General features: G+C 32.2%; 1 protein-coding gene and 1 pseudogene across 1 annotated transcript; both read left to right on the top strand.

Moving 5' to 3' along the window:
- The window catches only part of LOC149557421 (inorganic pyrophosphatase TTM1-like), a 117,801-nt pseudogene extending 116,332 nt beyond the window's left edge, over nt 1-1,469 (top strand).
- A 6,497-nt stretch (nt 1,470-7,966) lies between these two features.
- LOC149557420 (putative boron transporter 2) lies at nt 7,967-13,725 on the top strand. Its single transcript, XM_089785978.1, has 13 exons — nt 7,967-8,137; nt 8,339-8,421; nt 8,990-9,182; nt 9,278-9,416; nt 10,123-10,297; nt 10,473-10,639; nt 10,877-11,050; nt 11,149-11,244; nt 11,502-11,645; nt 11,772-12,130; nt 12,672-12,942; nt 13,027-13,140; nt 13,227-13,725. Exons 1-13 carry the CDS (start codon nt 8,031-8,033, stop codon nt 13,503-13,505), a joined length of 2,301 nt encoding a protein of 766 aa, XP_089642104.1. The 5' UTR covers nt 7,967-8,030; the 3' UTR covers nt 13,506-13,725.
- Nucleotides 13,726-13,983: the final 258 nt, after the last annotated feature.

Genomic DNA, 13,983 nt, shown 5'->3' with positions numbered 1-13,983 from the left:
TAGATATATAAATTAGACAAGTAGACATAAGTATAGAGAAAGTTATAGAGGAACAAACATATAGCAAAGAAAAATAGGTAAAGATAAATATATATGGGAACAAAAAGGGAGACTATTGTAGAGATAAATAAATAAGTAGGAAGGAAATAAAGGGGGGAGGGGGGAAGACGAGTGAGGGAGAGGGAGAGAAGGCAGCTAGTGCACGTGAAGGGGAAATAGAGAGACAGTGGGATATGGATAACTAATGAATAGATAATGCACAATAGTAGACATAGATGAATAATATATCATGAATAAAATATGAATATTTAATATATTTATAATATTAATGAAAAAAATTATACAACGAGGGAGAGGGAGAGAAGGTAGATAGTGCACATGGAGGGGAAATAGAGAGAGAGAGGGAGAGGGGTATGGATAACTAATGAATAGATAATGCATAATAGTAAACATATAGATGAATAATATATCATGAATAAAATATGAATATTTAATATAATTATAATATTAATAAAAAAATAGATTATATCAAATATAATATATTTCATGTCGATAGTTTAAAGATTTGTCATGTATTTCAAAAATCACCAAATCATATTATTATATTTAGATTTTAGATTTTAAGTTTGAAATTGTTTAATTATTTAAAGTACAATATAGATTCAAAATATTAATTTTTAACAATAATAAAATTTTAATAGAAAAAATGATAGACGAAGTTAAACTTTAATATACCTTATTATTATTTTAAAATATATTTACTATTTTCATATATAAATATAATGAAAGAGAGGTGGAAAACTTGTACTCTTGAAAGAGAGTTCACAAGTTCAAATCTCACTGGGGGGTAGGGTATGTACGCCTCGTTTGTAGCACCAAGCGCCTCTCGAAAAAGAGTACGAGGTAGTCCCATATCACTGTCACCATGCGTAAACCCAAAAACTATGGCATAGTGTCGTGGACTATAAAACCTCCTTTCCTTTCCTTTCCTATAATACATAATATTTATATCTATACTTATACTGAGACAATCATGCTAAATGATATGGTGTTTAAACATGAGTTATTTATGGTAGGGTGAATAATGCTACTAGATTGATTAAACATGATATAAAGTGAGTATATTTATATTGTAACATGGAAAAAATATTTCTCAAAATTAGATGATTTTTACATACCAAGTTAATTTTATAAACTAATCTAGTTTTTTAAAAAAATGAACTTGAAACCTTGGTTGAGTACTAAAGTGATGCATTCCATGACTACTACCTTGTACTTTCTTAGGTGAATAAGGATGTGAAGGACCAAGGAAAGGAAAGCATGACTTCCCGCACCATATATGACTTCCTGGTAGAGGACTGGATAAAGACCCTCCTGGACAAACCTGTCAAGGAGGAGGTGGTGATTGGGACAGGGATGGTCTTGAGGCGAAGGATGTGGTGGAACTAGATAAGAAGGAGGGAAATTAGCCTAGTTGGCTATTTTTCTTTTTGCTTTAATGTTATTGTGTAATCTGAACTTGATGACCTACAGGGCTTTTTTTTATTTTATAAGTTTAATGACTGGATCGATAGTAGTAGTATGGTGTTTTATTGTTGGAATATGATTCTTGTTTATATGCTTTATCCCCACAGGACTGTAGCTACTAAGACTACTATGGATTATGTTAGTTTTTTGAAGTATAAAAAAGGTATTGGTTAGATGATAGAGAGGTAATCTCCAGCTAATCTTTCAACCTTTTTGTACTCTGAGGTCAAGCCCTTGTCTCTTTTGGCTTCTATTTATATACTTCATAAACATGCTTCAACTAAAACTTTTATTTTCTCAATTAAAAGAAAATCAATCATATAATAGGAGGTATATCTTACTATAGCAATAAAAGGATGGAGAGGTGGTAATGTTTTTAGGCATACCAATGTTTAGGCCATGTCTATATCTATTCCAATATTTATTGATTTGTGCTTTTTGCCGAGTTACAAATATTGTCACTTAATCATTCTTATTATACCATCATAGTAGTCATCTTTTATTTTTAATCCTATTAGATATTGGGTGGAGGTGTTTAGAGTCTCTTATCTAGATTGTAATAAAGATAGAAGAAAAATGTATTTTTTTAAATTAATTTTATTTTACAATGGTAATTTATTTGCTAAAAATTTATAAGTATCATTTTATATGTTGTTCAATTGTATTTAGATTTAAATAAATCTTAATTAAATAAATTCAATTTTAACTATTAAATCAGTTTAACTAATAATTTTATTTTAATTTTAGGAAAATGATACTAAGTAATAAATACATTATAAAAATGACTCTTTAAAGCGAGATATGAAAGACATCTCCAAATTGAGGCTTGGTCTAGCCAATAATCTTTTGATACATGAAAACTCTAAAAAAAGAAGCTTGACCTAGTTGAAAGGCTTTATATAAACAACATGTCATCTTTACTTTTTTCATGATTTCAAGATGCAGATCATGCTCATTGTGGAGGTCCTCAAGAATGTTTGCAAGACTAGTTGAGGATCACTGAGGTTTTGAATATAAGAAAATAATGGCTAGTGATATGAACTAATGTTATTAGACAAATTCATTTATGTGACTTCCTACATGACCAAACTTTGATTATTGGGAGCCACATTTGAAGTTGGGTAAATCTTTTCATGCAAGAAAAAACAAGAAATCCTTATCCCTTTTGCAAATCCTTTCAATGAGGCCTTCACCAATGTGAACATACTTTCTATCAATTCCATGTTGGAGATGGCTTATATTTTGTGTTTCTAAAATCTTCTTGGTTACTTGTAAAGTTCAAAAAATGTGTGACCATGAAGGATGGAATGCCTAAAAGTAGTAAACTTTAAAAATTAAATGTTATAAGTTCCTTATCCCTTTTGCAAATCCTTTCAATGAGGCCTTCAGCAATGTGAACATACTTTCTATCAATTCCATGTTGGAGATGGCTTATATTTTGTGCTTCTAAAATCTTCTTGGTGACATTGTAAAGTGCAAAAAAATGTGTGACCATGAAGGACGAAATGCCTAAAAGTAGTAACCTTTAAAAATTAAAATTTATAAATTAATGTCTTCTCAAGAGTTTGAAGCTAATAAATAAATTATAAGACTTTTACGTTATATATTTTTCAATCCTGTTTGATTTTTTATTTGTATAAAATTCATATTAATTAAATAGAATATGGGCCACATATGGGACATGACCACATCCCCTAAATTATGATTTTCCTTGTTTTAATTTAAAATTTTTTAAACATGCATCCCCAACACATGCATGTTGATATTTTTCATTTTAATTTTTTCTAAGACATTTTTTTAATGATGGTATCATTTTATTTATTTATCTTATAGGCTCCATGTTCAAATTTGACTGCAATTTGTTTTTATCATGTTCAAATTTCATTTAACATAGACACATTTAAATTTAAAATCATCAAAAGGCCAACCTAGATCTAATGGTGAGGTTTGTTTCTACATACTATAAAATTTATGAAAATTCTTCCAAATAAACATCATTTAAATAACATCTAAGAAACCATTTTGAAAAAAAAGAAAAATTAGACGTCAAATATGCAAATTAACTATATAACGACAAACCCAAAAACCTTCAAGTTTATAATAAACCACCTGATAATTCATAATATCTTTTCATGTATTTAATTACTTTGATAAATTCCAAGAAGCCACACCTAGTATCATAACACTATGACCATAGCTCTAATACAACTCAAGAAAGAAAAGTTACATGAACAACTTCATGATAATTTTCACATAACTTGCAATGATAAACTTACCATAATGGCACTTTGAATCCTTTTGACATTTAAGAGGATAGAGAACATAACCACAAAAATGATATATTAGAAAAATTCTAACGCAGCTAAAGAAATCCCCATGAGGTTAAATAATATAGTCTAAAAAAGAATCAATCATCCATACATTAGTCACTAATGAAAACTTATATTACATTAATCAAAGTCTTTGAAGTCCTAGCCATAAATAATCACTCTATGTGAACAAGAAAACAACCACAAAATTCATGCCATGCTTCCAACCTTCACAAACGATAAAGTTGGCTAACCTTGAAAACTTGACTCGTGACTTGTGATTTATTTTATAGTAATAATCCACCAAAAAAATACTAAGTGACACTAAATAAACCATTTTCTATCATACCATGAACCCATTTTTAATATTGGTTACTTTTTAAATCTATTTTTAGTAATTCCATCGAGTAATAATTAAATAACTTGTAGAATATACAATAGATTCTACAAAAGTCTTGATAAGCTGCAACTTACCTACATGATTAAGTAAAACCCTTCCCATCCAAAAAATTTAGTATCTATCAAATAGATTATTCCAAAATCAATCCAAGAATATGCCAAATTAGTTTTAAAATTTTAAGAAAAATAAACATTTATGAATGGAGTCTTCCTCTTTATTCGATGATATCACGTGTAGTTTCTTCTAATTGGGGAAGCTTATATGTTTATTCAAAAAGTCTACAATTTCCTTATCTCTAATGTATTTTTGTCAATATAGGAATCCTACAAAATATTGTATATATCCATTAAGAAAAAAAAAAAAAAAAAATCTCTTTAAGAAAAACATAAAATAAATTTCTGAAAGAAAGAGTGCATTTCTTTTCCTTTTCTCTTGTTACACTCTATGGAATATTGTGTTTGAAATATAATGAAAAAACTATGAGGAGGGCACAAATTACAGTCCACCATCAAGCCTTGATGTACCATCTATTTAAATATTATAAAGGCCTCCATCCTCAAATTATAAGCATTAGCCCTCCTTTGAAAATAACTACGCAAAGCTTATCTCCCCCTAATAAACCCATCTCCAAAGAGGACCCCATAGCCATGACTAGGAAAATTAAGAAAGAGAAAATTGTAGTCCTAGATGTTGAAAAAATTGAAAACATGAGTAAGGGCACAAATTGGTCGAGCAAGAGCTTGAGAGAGAAAATACCCTCAACCAACCCTTCCATACCTAAGGTAGACATCTCTGAGAAAATCTTTGGGCCTCATCCCAAATGTAAAGCCACAAGAAGGAACTACGGGGAACATGAAGAAGAAGAAACAAGAAGTGAGGATAAAATCAAAGATATGGAGGAAGCCAACCCTTTTCCCTCCAAGGTCTCAGACACATTTAAAACTGTTACCCCAAATTTTGAAAAGTCTAAGAATGTCCACCATGACATGGTTACCTTACCGGTTAAGATGGGCACTTTGGGTAGCCAAGCCTAAGCAAAAAGCATCAAGGGAGAATAGGAGGTTAAATATGAGTAGGGGTGAGACCACACTCAATAGAAAGAAACTACAACTAAAAATGAGAACATAGAGTAGGGAACCAAGTTGTGGAGAAATTGGAATTTAGTCCATTGCGGAGTTAGTTAAATAGAATGAGGATGTGAAGGAAAAGTTCAATAGGGTTGCTAATTTCTTGGTTCATGTCATGCCCTTGGCCTACATGGCTTCTTGGCTGATGTCTAGCTTTGATATTGGAAAATTCAAGGAATCATCGATGGTTCCCCTACTGATGTGCTTATGTTTTGTTTTGTTTATTATGTTTCTTAGTTATACTTTGAGCCTTTGAGCCCTTTTTGATTTTTATCTCTGAACTAATAGTAGGGCCAATATTTATCTGATGGCCATGTTGTTTTATATTGTTAAGAATCTCGATGTTTATGGTAGTATTTACTTTATTGTAATGGCTATGGGTGGATTTTTAAAATTTTGAAAGGGGGTAGGGTAATCTTGTGGTAGTGAATACCAACTGATCTTCAGATAGTTATTCTTTTCTTGGTATGGGCCAACTCCCATTGTGGCTGCTTCTTAATTTTTAAAATATAAAATGCTTTTGAAGTGACCCTCTTACATTTATTCCCCCAAAGTTATGACATTTAATCCATATATTTTTTTATTAATTTTAAATATTTTGGCTATATGAATAATGTTAGAAATAATAAAATTATTATAACTCATGTCATAGTGGTTAAAATTATTTTAGGGACTCTAGACAAAGATTTCATTAGGGTGGATTACAAGTATAGAACTAATATGAATATTGTTGCATATTTGTGACAACATTGCTTCATGCGGGCCCTTGAGAAAAAGGGCCACAGAAAGGGTTTTCTCAAGGATCTTCTCGAATCAAAGATTTTTCAATTCTAAAATATTTTGAATTTACTCTATTGTTGAATTCTTAATAGGGAGAGCTATAAGATCCACCATAATGAAGGCCCAAGTTAGATCCTGAAAGGAGAATATCTCATGAGATAAAATGCAGAGACAAAAAGATGAGAAATATGGAGGTGATTCCTCAAACAACATTTTATTCTCGTGGTCCTCTAGCACAAGACACTGAAGCATGGGATCCATATTGGTGCACAAAGCATCTGATTATGAGAACTTCATATTAGTTCCCTTTTTTGTTCTATTTTGTTTGAAATGAAGGAAAGAGTAAAAAGCTCTCTTTAAAGACAAGATTTTATTTGATCTTTTTTTTTTTTGTAATGGATTATCTAAAATAATGTTTTATAGTAGAGATTTGATCAAACTTAGGGTTGTTCCTTCTTTTATAGATAATATGCACACTTTGTATTTTTTAGACATATAAGTATTAATATCATTATGGCCTTAGCCTTTTACTCATCCAAAAAAAATCACTATTATAGGTAAGATTAAATATGACATATATAAAAAAAGTCAAATCTTTATCTAACCTCCCATAAGTAGGATAATTTCCCTAGTGATAAAATAAAAGTGGTTGGAGAAAACTTGACACTACTTTATAGCCTCCACTTGTAGTAGCAATAACTTTTCCACATGGACCCAAAATGAAGTGTCATTACACTATCTTTTAGGAGACTTTCAATGTATAAATAATATGAAATTTTGTTAGTAGTGAAAGTCTTTTGATGGGCTACAATAGTATTACAACTCTCAAATGATACATTAAATTAATGTTATAATAGAAAACTTCTAGTATATTATTATAGAGTACATGTATTAGATTTACCAATTAATCTATATCTCAAATAATTTCATATCTCTGTTTCTACAATATCTAAATGCATGTATCTATGTGCATCTTGTATGTGTATAATTTTTCTCTTAATATATTCATATGTACACACCTATACATTAAAAATATAAACAATACAATTTTTTTAAAAATAACATAATATTACAACAAAATATCTTTTAAAATAAATACAATCACCTAACATAAAATAAATATACAAACACTCCAATATAAAACACTGAAAAGTTCAACCATCTTGTTTATCATCTTAAATTAAATATTGATTTAAAAAAAGATAAAACAAAAAGTTATCTAGATTGAGGAAAGAGTTAGAATCATGGAGTTCAAAAATCATGGAGCAGCATAAATTAAAAAATGGCAATCCTACAAGCATAGTGATAAGGGAAAACGCTAGTGACCTCTAAGTTGACTTTCATTTGTCTCTATACCATTAATCATTCCTGTAACTTGTTCTTCAAAATATCTCCAATTTCCAACCAATGTTAAATTCACAATTTATTGCATCGCATGGGCGGTGTAACAGAGCAGTTTGGCCTTGTAATATTCGATTCCTTTTCACAAATAGACTACTATTATTTGAATTAAACAATATCTGCTGTACCTTTCACTCCACCCAAACAATTGACAAATCTTACAATAATAATTTCGGCGGCGTCAAGCTGATAGTTAATGTACGGCATCTTTGGCAGATGCACGCCTAGTGAATCCGTACGCCGAACCCTAGGCGGCGGATGTGCAGTTGACAACGTGGGCCAATTGATCTTTGCATATTATTATATGTTGTGGGCAGTTTTAGCAGAGATGATCACGACATTACAGTTTTGACAGTTTTATAAATTTTCTGGCGCACTACTTCAGAATATGTCAATGGAGGCCTTTGTCCTCTTCGACCTCTCAACTCTATTTATATCCTGCCTTCAGACTCTTTTCTTCACTCACATTCATATCCCTGGTTGGAAATGGACAGCGTGGACTATGTGCCCTTGAGTGGAGTGATTAATGATGTTAAAGGTCGATTGCAATGTTACAAGCAGGACTGGATCAGCGGATTCACTGCAGGATTCAGGTATGAATTTTATCAAAATCAATCAATTCGGATTTGAGTCATTCAGGAATTCAGTTGAGTTTTGTTATGTTATTGTACTTATTGCCCTTTTTTTTTTTTGGATTAGAGTGTATGATTGTTTTATACAATAGTATTGATCATTGCTGTTTGTGTGAGAATAAAAATTGTAGAAATCTGATATTAATGATATGTTGTGAACAGAATATTGAACCCCACAGCTTATATATTCTTTGCTTTGGTGGTTCCTGTTATTGCATTTGGGGAGCAGCTTGACCAAGAAACTGGTAAGTCAAATGTTGATGAATTGATTTAAGAGAGTGTAATTAGTTGGTATGATATGAATTTTCATTGCCATAGCGATTATATCTTGATGATATGTCTTTCCACCATCAGCATGTGCTCTAGGTGTGATGACAAAATCTATATGGTATCAGTCTTTAATCCTGTGTCTCTGTTGATATGTAGTGGGTGCAAATCCCACATAATGATTGATTGTATTCTGTTCCGATACCTTCCATGAGATCACTCTCCACCACCAACATGTACTTTTGTTGTGATGGCAAAGTCTACAGTTTTATTAATTCATGAAATTAAATACAAGAAGTTTTTGAACTAGGCCTTGTATACTTTTCAATTTGTACATAAGTCAATTTTCAAATTATTTTTTCATAATTGGGAACTATGATTTATGATCCTCCCTTTTATTACTTTTGAATTGTAACTGTACAAAAGTCAATTTTGAGTTTTTTTTGGTTTCATAATTGAGGACTATGGTCTATGATACTTCCTACGAGGATTGCTACTTTTGGTGAGAGAATAAAATGCTTTTTATGATTTTTGTGGATCCTGCAGATGGGCTTTTAAGTGCCACACACACGCTTGCCTCCACTGCAATATGTGGAATTATTCACTCCTTAATGGGAGGTCAACCGCTGGTTATTCAGGGAGTGGCAGAGCCTACTGTGCTAATGTATTACTATTTGTACAAGTTTGCTAAGGATAGAGATGAGCTGGGTTCAATTCACTTTGTGGCATGGACAGCCTGGTGAGAATCATGGAGTAGTACTAGTCATGGTCATAATTATATGATATGAAATAGATATAAATAAAGCTTACATGCCTGTTTTCTTCTCCTTTTAGGATTTGTACATGGACGTCCCTTCTTTTGGTAATCATGGCGGTGTTTGGGGTCACCTCACTAACCAAGAAATTGACACGAGTGGCTGAGGAGCTGTTAGGAGTTCTGTTGGCTTTGATGTTTATGAAAGAAGCAATTAAGGTGGGAATTTTCTTTCAATTAGTAATATCAGACTTTATATCGTTGGTTGCTATTAATTTTCAACCTGATTGTGTGACATTTTTTTTAATAAATCTTTTCTATGTAAAGGCATTAACTTTCTACTGCATGAAATTTGAACAGCAGTTCCAGTTCCAATCTTTGTATTAGGAAAAACAAGGGAAAATTTTTAAGTTATAATTTTCTACATAACTAAATGTATAGTTTTTATATTAGGTATGTGTAGAGTTATTGTTAGCCAGAGTTAAGAATTTTTAAAATAGAATGATGTTGTTGCCTGCGGTTCTAGGTGAATGTGCACTCCTCTCTTGTAAATTTAGCTGACATTCAATATGTCAAAAACTTTATATATAAAGTAGTTCATGATATATTATTTGTTTTTATTATAGATGGATTGACCCTTAACCAGGCAAGCGAAAAAATCTGATTAAATTAATATTTTTTCTTCAATTTGATATCAAAACTATGTTATTATTCATTTCTTCACACTCTGAATTAATCATTGAAATAATTATAAAGAATAGCATTAAAATTGAAGAGGTCAACTCTATATTATTCTTAAAATAGATCTTATTCAATCAATTAAAAAACACACAATCTAATTAAAAAACACAAATCTAAACTCTCCAATTTGCCATTCATAAATTCATAACAGAAGAAATGATTCGGAATTTGTGGATTGATGCAGGGAATTGTTGGAGAATTTCGCATTCCTAAGCAGCAAAAGCGTTTGGACAGTGATATTGAAAAGCTTGATTTTTCTTGGCGAGCAACCAATGGCATGTTTGGTGTCATATTGGCAGCAGGATTGCTCTTTACTGCTCTTAAGACCAGAAAAGCAAGGTCTTGGCGCTATGGCACAGGTTTGTTCCTTCAATTTTAGAACTAAAATGGGTATACATAAGATCAACCAGTTCAAGGGTGAAAGTTCAAATCATGACAATTTGCTGGTTCAATTTGCAACATAAAAGGGTATTCTTGATATGTGAAAGATCAATTGTTTGACCATTGCTAATATATCTCTAAAAATTTTCATAGGATGGATGCGAGGAATAGTTGCAGACTATGGAGTTCCCGCTATGTTGCTTTTCTGGACTGGAATTTCATACATACCAACTGGTGAATATCCTGACGGTGTTCCAAGGCGCCTCTTTAGCCCTGTAGCCTGGCATCAGTCTGCTACTCAAAACTGGACAGTCATCAGGGTAATCACATACCTTATGCATACAAGGATTTAATTTCATTTGGACCAGTGTAAAAAACATTCTTTGAGTTATGAATTGTTCAAATAGCCCATTTGCAATCTCTATTTTAGTAAGAGTTAGTACATTTATGTTTGATTTTGTATGGTGGTTATTTTTACTGAAAATATATTTTCAAACTTTTAACGTATGTTTAATTATGTTCTCTATGGAGCTAAATTTGTTAATAATCTCTACCAGGATATGTCCCAAGTGCCAGGCATACATATTGCCAGCGCAATTATACCGGCGTTTATGTTTGCCTGTTTATTTTTCTTCGAGCATAATGTTGCTGCAAAGATGGCACAACAGAGGCAGTACAATCTGAAGAATCCTCCATCATATCACTACGATTTTCTACTCCTAGGATTCATGGTACCTTCAATTAATTCATTGCTCCCGATCATTGTTTAAGGATTTTTCATAAATAAGCTTGCATGGCTAATTTTCTAATTAAATTTTTACCATTTCAGGTTCTTATATGTGGACTTCTTGGGCTTCCCCCATCATATGCAGTGCTGCCACAGTCTCCCATGCATACCAGAAGTCTTGCAACTCTGAAGCACTCGGTATATTACTCATTTTACATTAGATTTCACATTAGATCATCATACATAAGAAACAAATTAAATTAAATTTAGAAAAATAAATCAACTTTGATCATTTAACACTTTAAATCTAAGAATCATTAAATCTTAATGTAAATCTTTAAACAATTTTCCTGCTTAAATGTTTAAACAATTTTCCAATTTTTATGCAATCATCCTTATGTGTTCAATCTTATTCAACTATTTCATTTCATTGCTTGTTAATTGTCAATGAGTAGATACTGCGGAAGAGAATGTTGAAAACTGCGAGCACGAGCATTACAGATAATGATACAGTGCAGGAGATATACGATAAGATGCAAGAAGTCTTCGTAAATATAGACCTTCCAGTTTCACCAAACACCACCTTAAATTCTGACAGTGTAAAAACCCTAACCCTCCTTAAGATTTATCAATATCTATTATTAGTACCTGATCAATATCATGAAACCAAAAGGCATGTTGAGAGAGTCAATCATTTCTAACGATGAGTCTACTTCTTCTTGCAGGCATTAAAAGACATCAGAGAATTGATGAATCTCAAGGAATTCAGAGACCTTCAAAACACGGCAATGAATAACGACACAGAATCCTCCGCTCACAATTTTACAGATATAAATGGATACATCTTTGACCCAAAGAAGCACATCGATTTGCTACTCCCTGTCCGAGTAAAAGAGCAGAGACTCACAAATCTCCTCCAATCGGTCTTAGTGGGTTGTTGCGTGTTCTTGATGCCCATCATCAGAAGGATGCCACTTTCGGTTTTATGGGGTTATTTTGCATATTTGGCATTCGAAAGCTTGCCCGGAAATCAATTCTGGGAAAGACTACTTCTCATCTTCATCTCTCCCAGTAGGAGATATAGGTACTTTTCAAACCCTAGAATTCTAAGAAAGAAACTTATCATCTTCTTCATCTTTGTTTAATGTTTTTAAAACCTTAGAATTCAAACCCTAGAATCTTCAGAAAAAACACTTCTCATCTTTATCTTTATCTAATTATTTTGAAACCCTAGAATCTTGAAAAAGGATACTTCATCTAATGTTTACAAAAGCTTAGAGTTCAAATCCTAGAGTTTCGCTCTGAGAAAGAATACTTTTATCTTTATCTAATGATTATGAAACCCTAGAATTTCAGTTCTAAGAAAGAATACATTTCTTCTCTATCTTTTTTTCTAATGTTTACCAAGCTCTAGAGTCAAACTCTCGAGTTTCACTCGGGAGAAAGAATACTCCTCATCTTTATCCTTTCTAATGTTTACCAAATCCTAGAGTTCAAACACTAGAGTTTTACTTGGCAGAAAGAATACTTCTCATCTTTATCCTTTTCTAATGTTTACCAAACCCTAGAGTTCAAACCCTAGAGTTTCTCTTCTCATATTTATATGGGTCTAATGTTTTCTCCAGGGTACTAGAGGACGCTCATGCTTCTTACGTCGAGAAGGTTCCTTTCAGCAAGATCACCATATTCACTGCCTTACAATTGGTGTACTTGTTGATATGCTTCGGCGTGACATGGATACCAATAGCGGGATGTGTTTTCACTGTTTTATTGATATTAATCCTTCCAATTCGGCACTACATTCTTCCACTTCTTTTTGAGGCAGAGGAGCTACAAGAACTTGATGGTTCTGAGTACGATGAGGCGCCGCCAATACCCCATGAACGAGCTGTCACGGTAAGCTCTTACTCTTTTTCTTATTACAAGTAATAGTGAGTCTGTGTATGTGAAATATTGGCTAAGGAAATGGAGGAATTGCAGGAAGCCCAAGAGCAGGGTCTGGGTAAAGCAGAGAGCCTTCGTATGAAAGTGGACAATGCTGAGATATTGGGTGAAATTACTACTAGAAGTCGGGTTGAGCTCAAAGTCCACAAGGTACCTTCAAAAACCCGTCAATTTTGAAAGGGATAAAAAAATGCTATATTTGAAAACCATACTAATTTATTTGTTTATCGTTTCAGTCACATGCTAGCACCTCGAATCCAGCAGGAATAATGATGAAAGAGCCAAATACAGGAGTTTCACAGAGGAAAATGGGGAAGGGAAGTGGAAGGTCTCAAGTGAAACCGATGGAGATGGAGGAGGAAGTGATTAAGGAGATGCCAAGTATCAGGATAAACAATACACAGAGTGAGGAATTAGAAGAGGGTGGTGGTGGCAGTGCTCGGCTGTCTACACATTCATATATAGGCTCAAGCACGAGATCCTATACAAGTGCAACAACAACAAAATCCAAGTAACCATTGGAGCCCACTACAAGTGTTGTAGATTATTGTGACAATGCAATACTGTATGTGCAAGGTGACCAAGGAAGTTGTTACATGCTGCTTTTGGATTTATTGTATATGGTACTTTGTATCATTTTTTTGTTCATCCAATCAAAATCATAGGATTGTGGATTTGTGGATTGCGAGGATATGTTATTAAGCAAAATATTATATACTTTCAAATTACTCTTAATTTATGAGGGTGAAAGAAAATTTGCGTATTTTTACATTTTAATCAAATTTTAATATTAACTTAATCTTTTTAAAAAAATTAAATACTTGAACTGGATATTTAATTAATCAATTTTTTTTTTAACTAACAAAATTATTCTATTATTCAATAATTATAAACTTATTTGTCTAACAACAAAATTAATGTTTACCTTCTCTTAATTTTAAAAATAAGATTTGTGTCCAACATTTACCTAACCTAGGATATCTCAATACTTTA

This window comes from Cupressus sempervirens, chromosome 5 (genome assembly GCF_028749045.1).
Source record: "Cupressus sempervirens isolate cs-2001-9-10 chromosome 5, ASM2874904v1, whole genome shotgun sequence".
NCBI lineage: Eukaryota > Viridiplantae > Streptophyta > Pinopsida > Cupressales > Cupressaceae > Cupressus > Cupressus sempervirens.
Note: the sequence above shows the minus strand (reverse complement) of the source record. Positions and strands in the feature narration are given on the sequence as shown.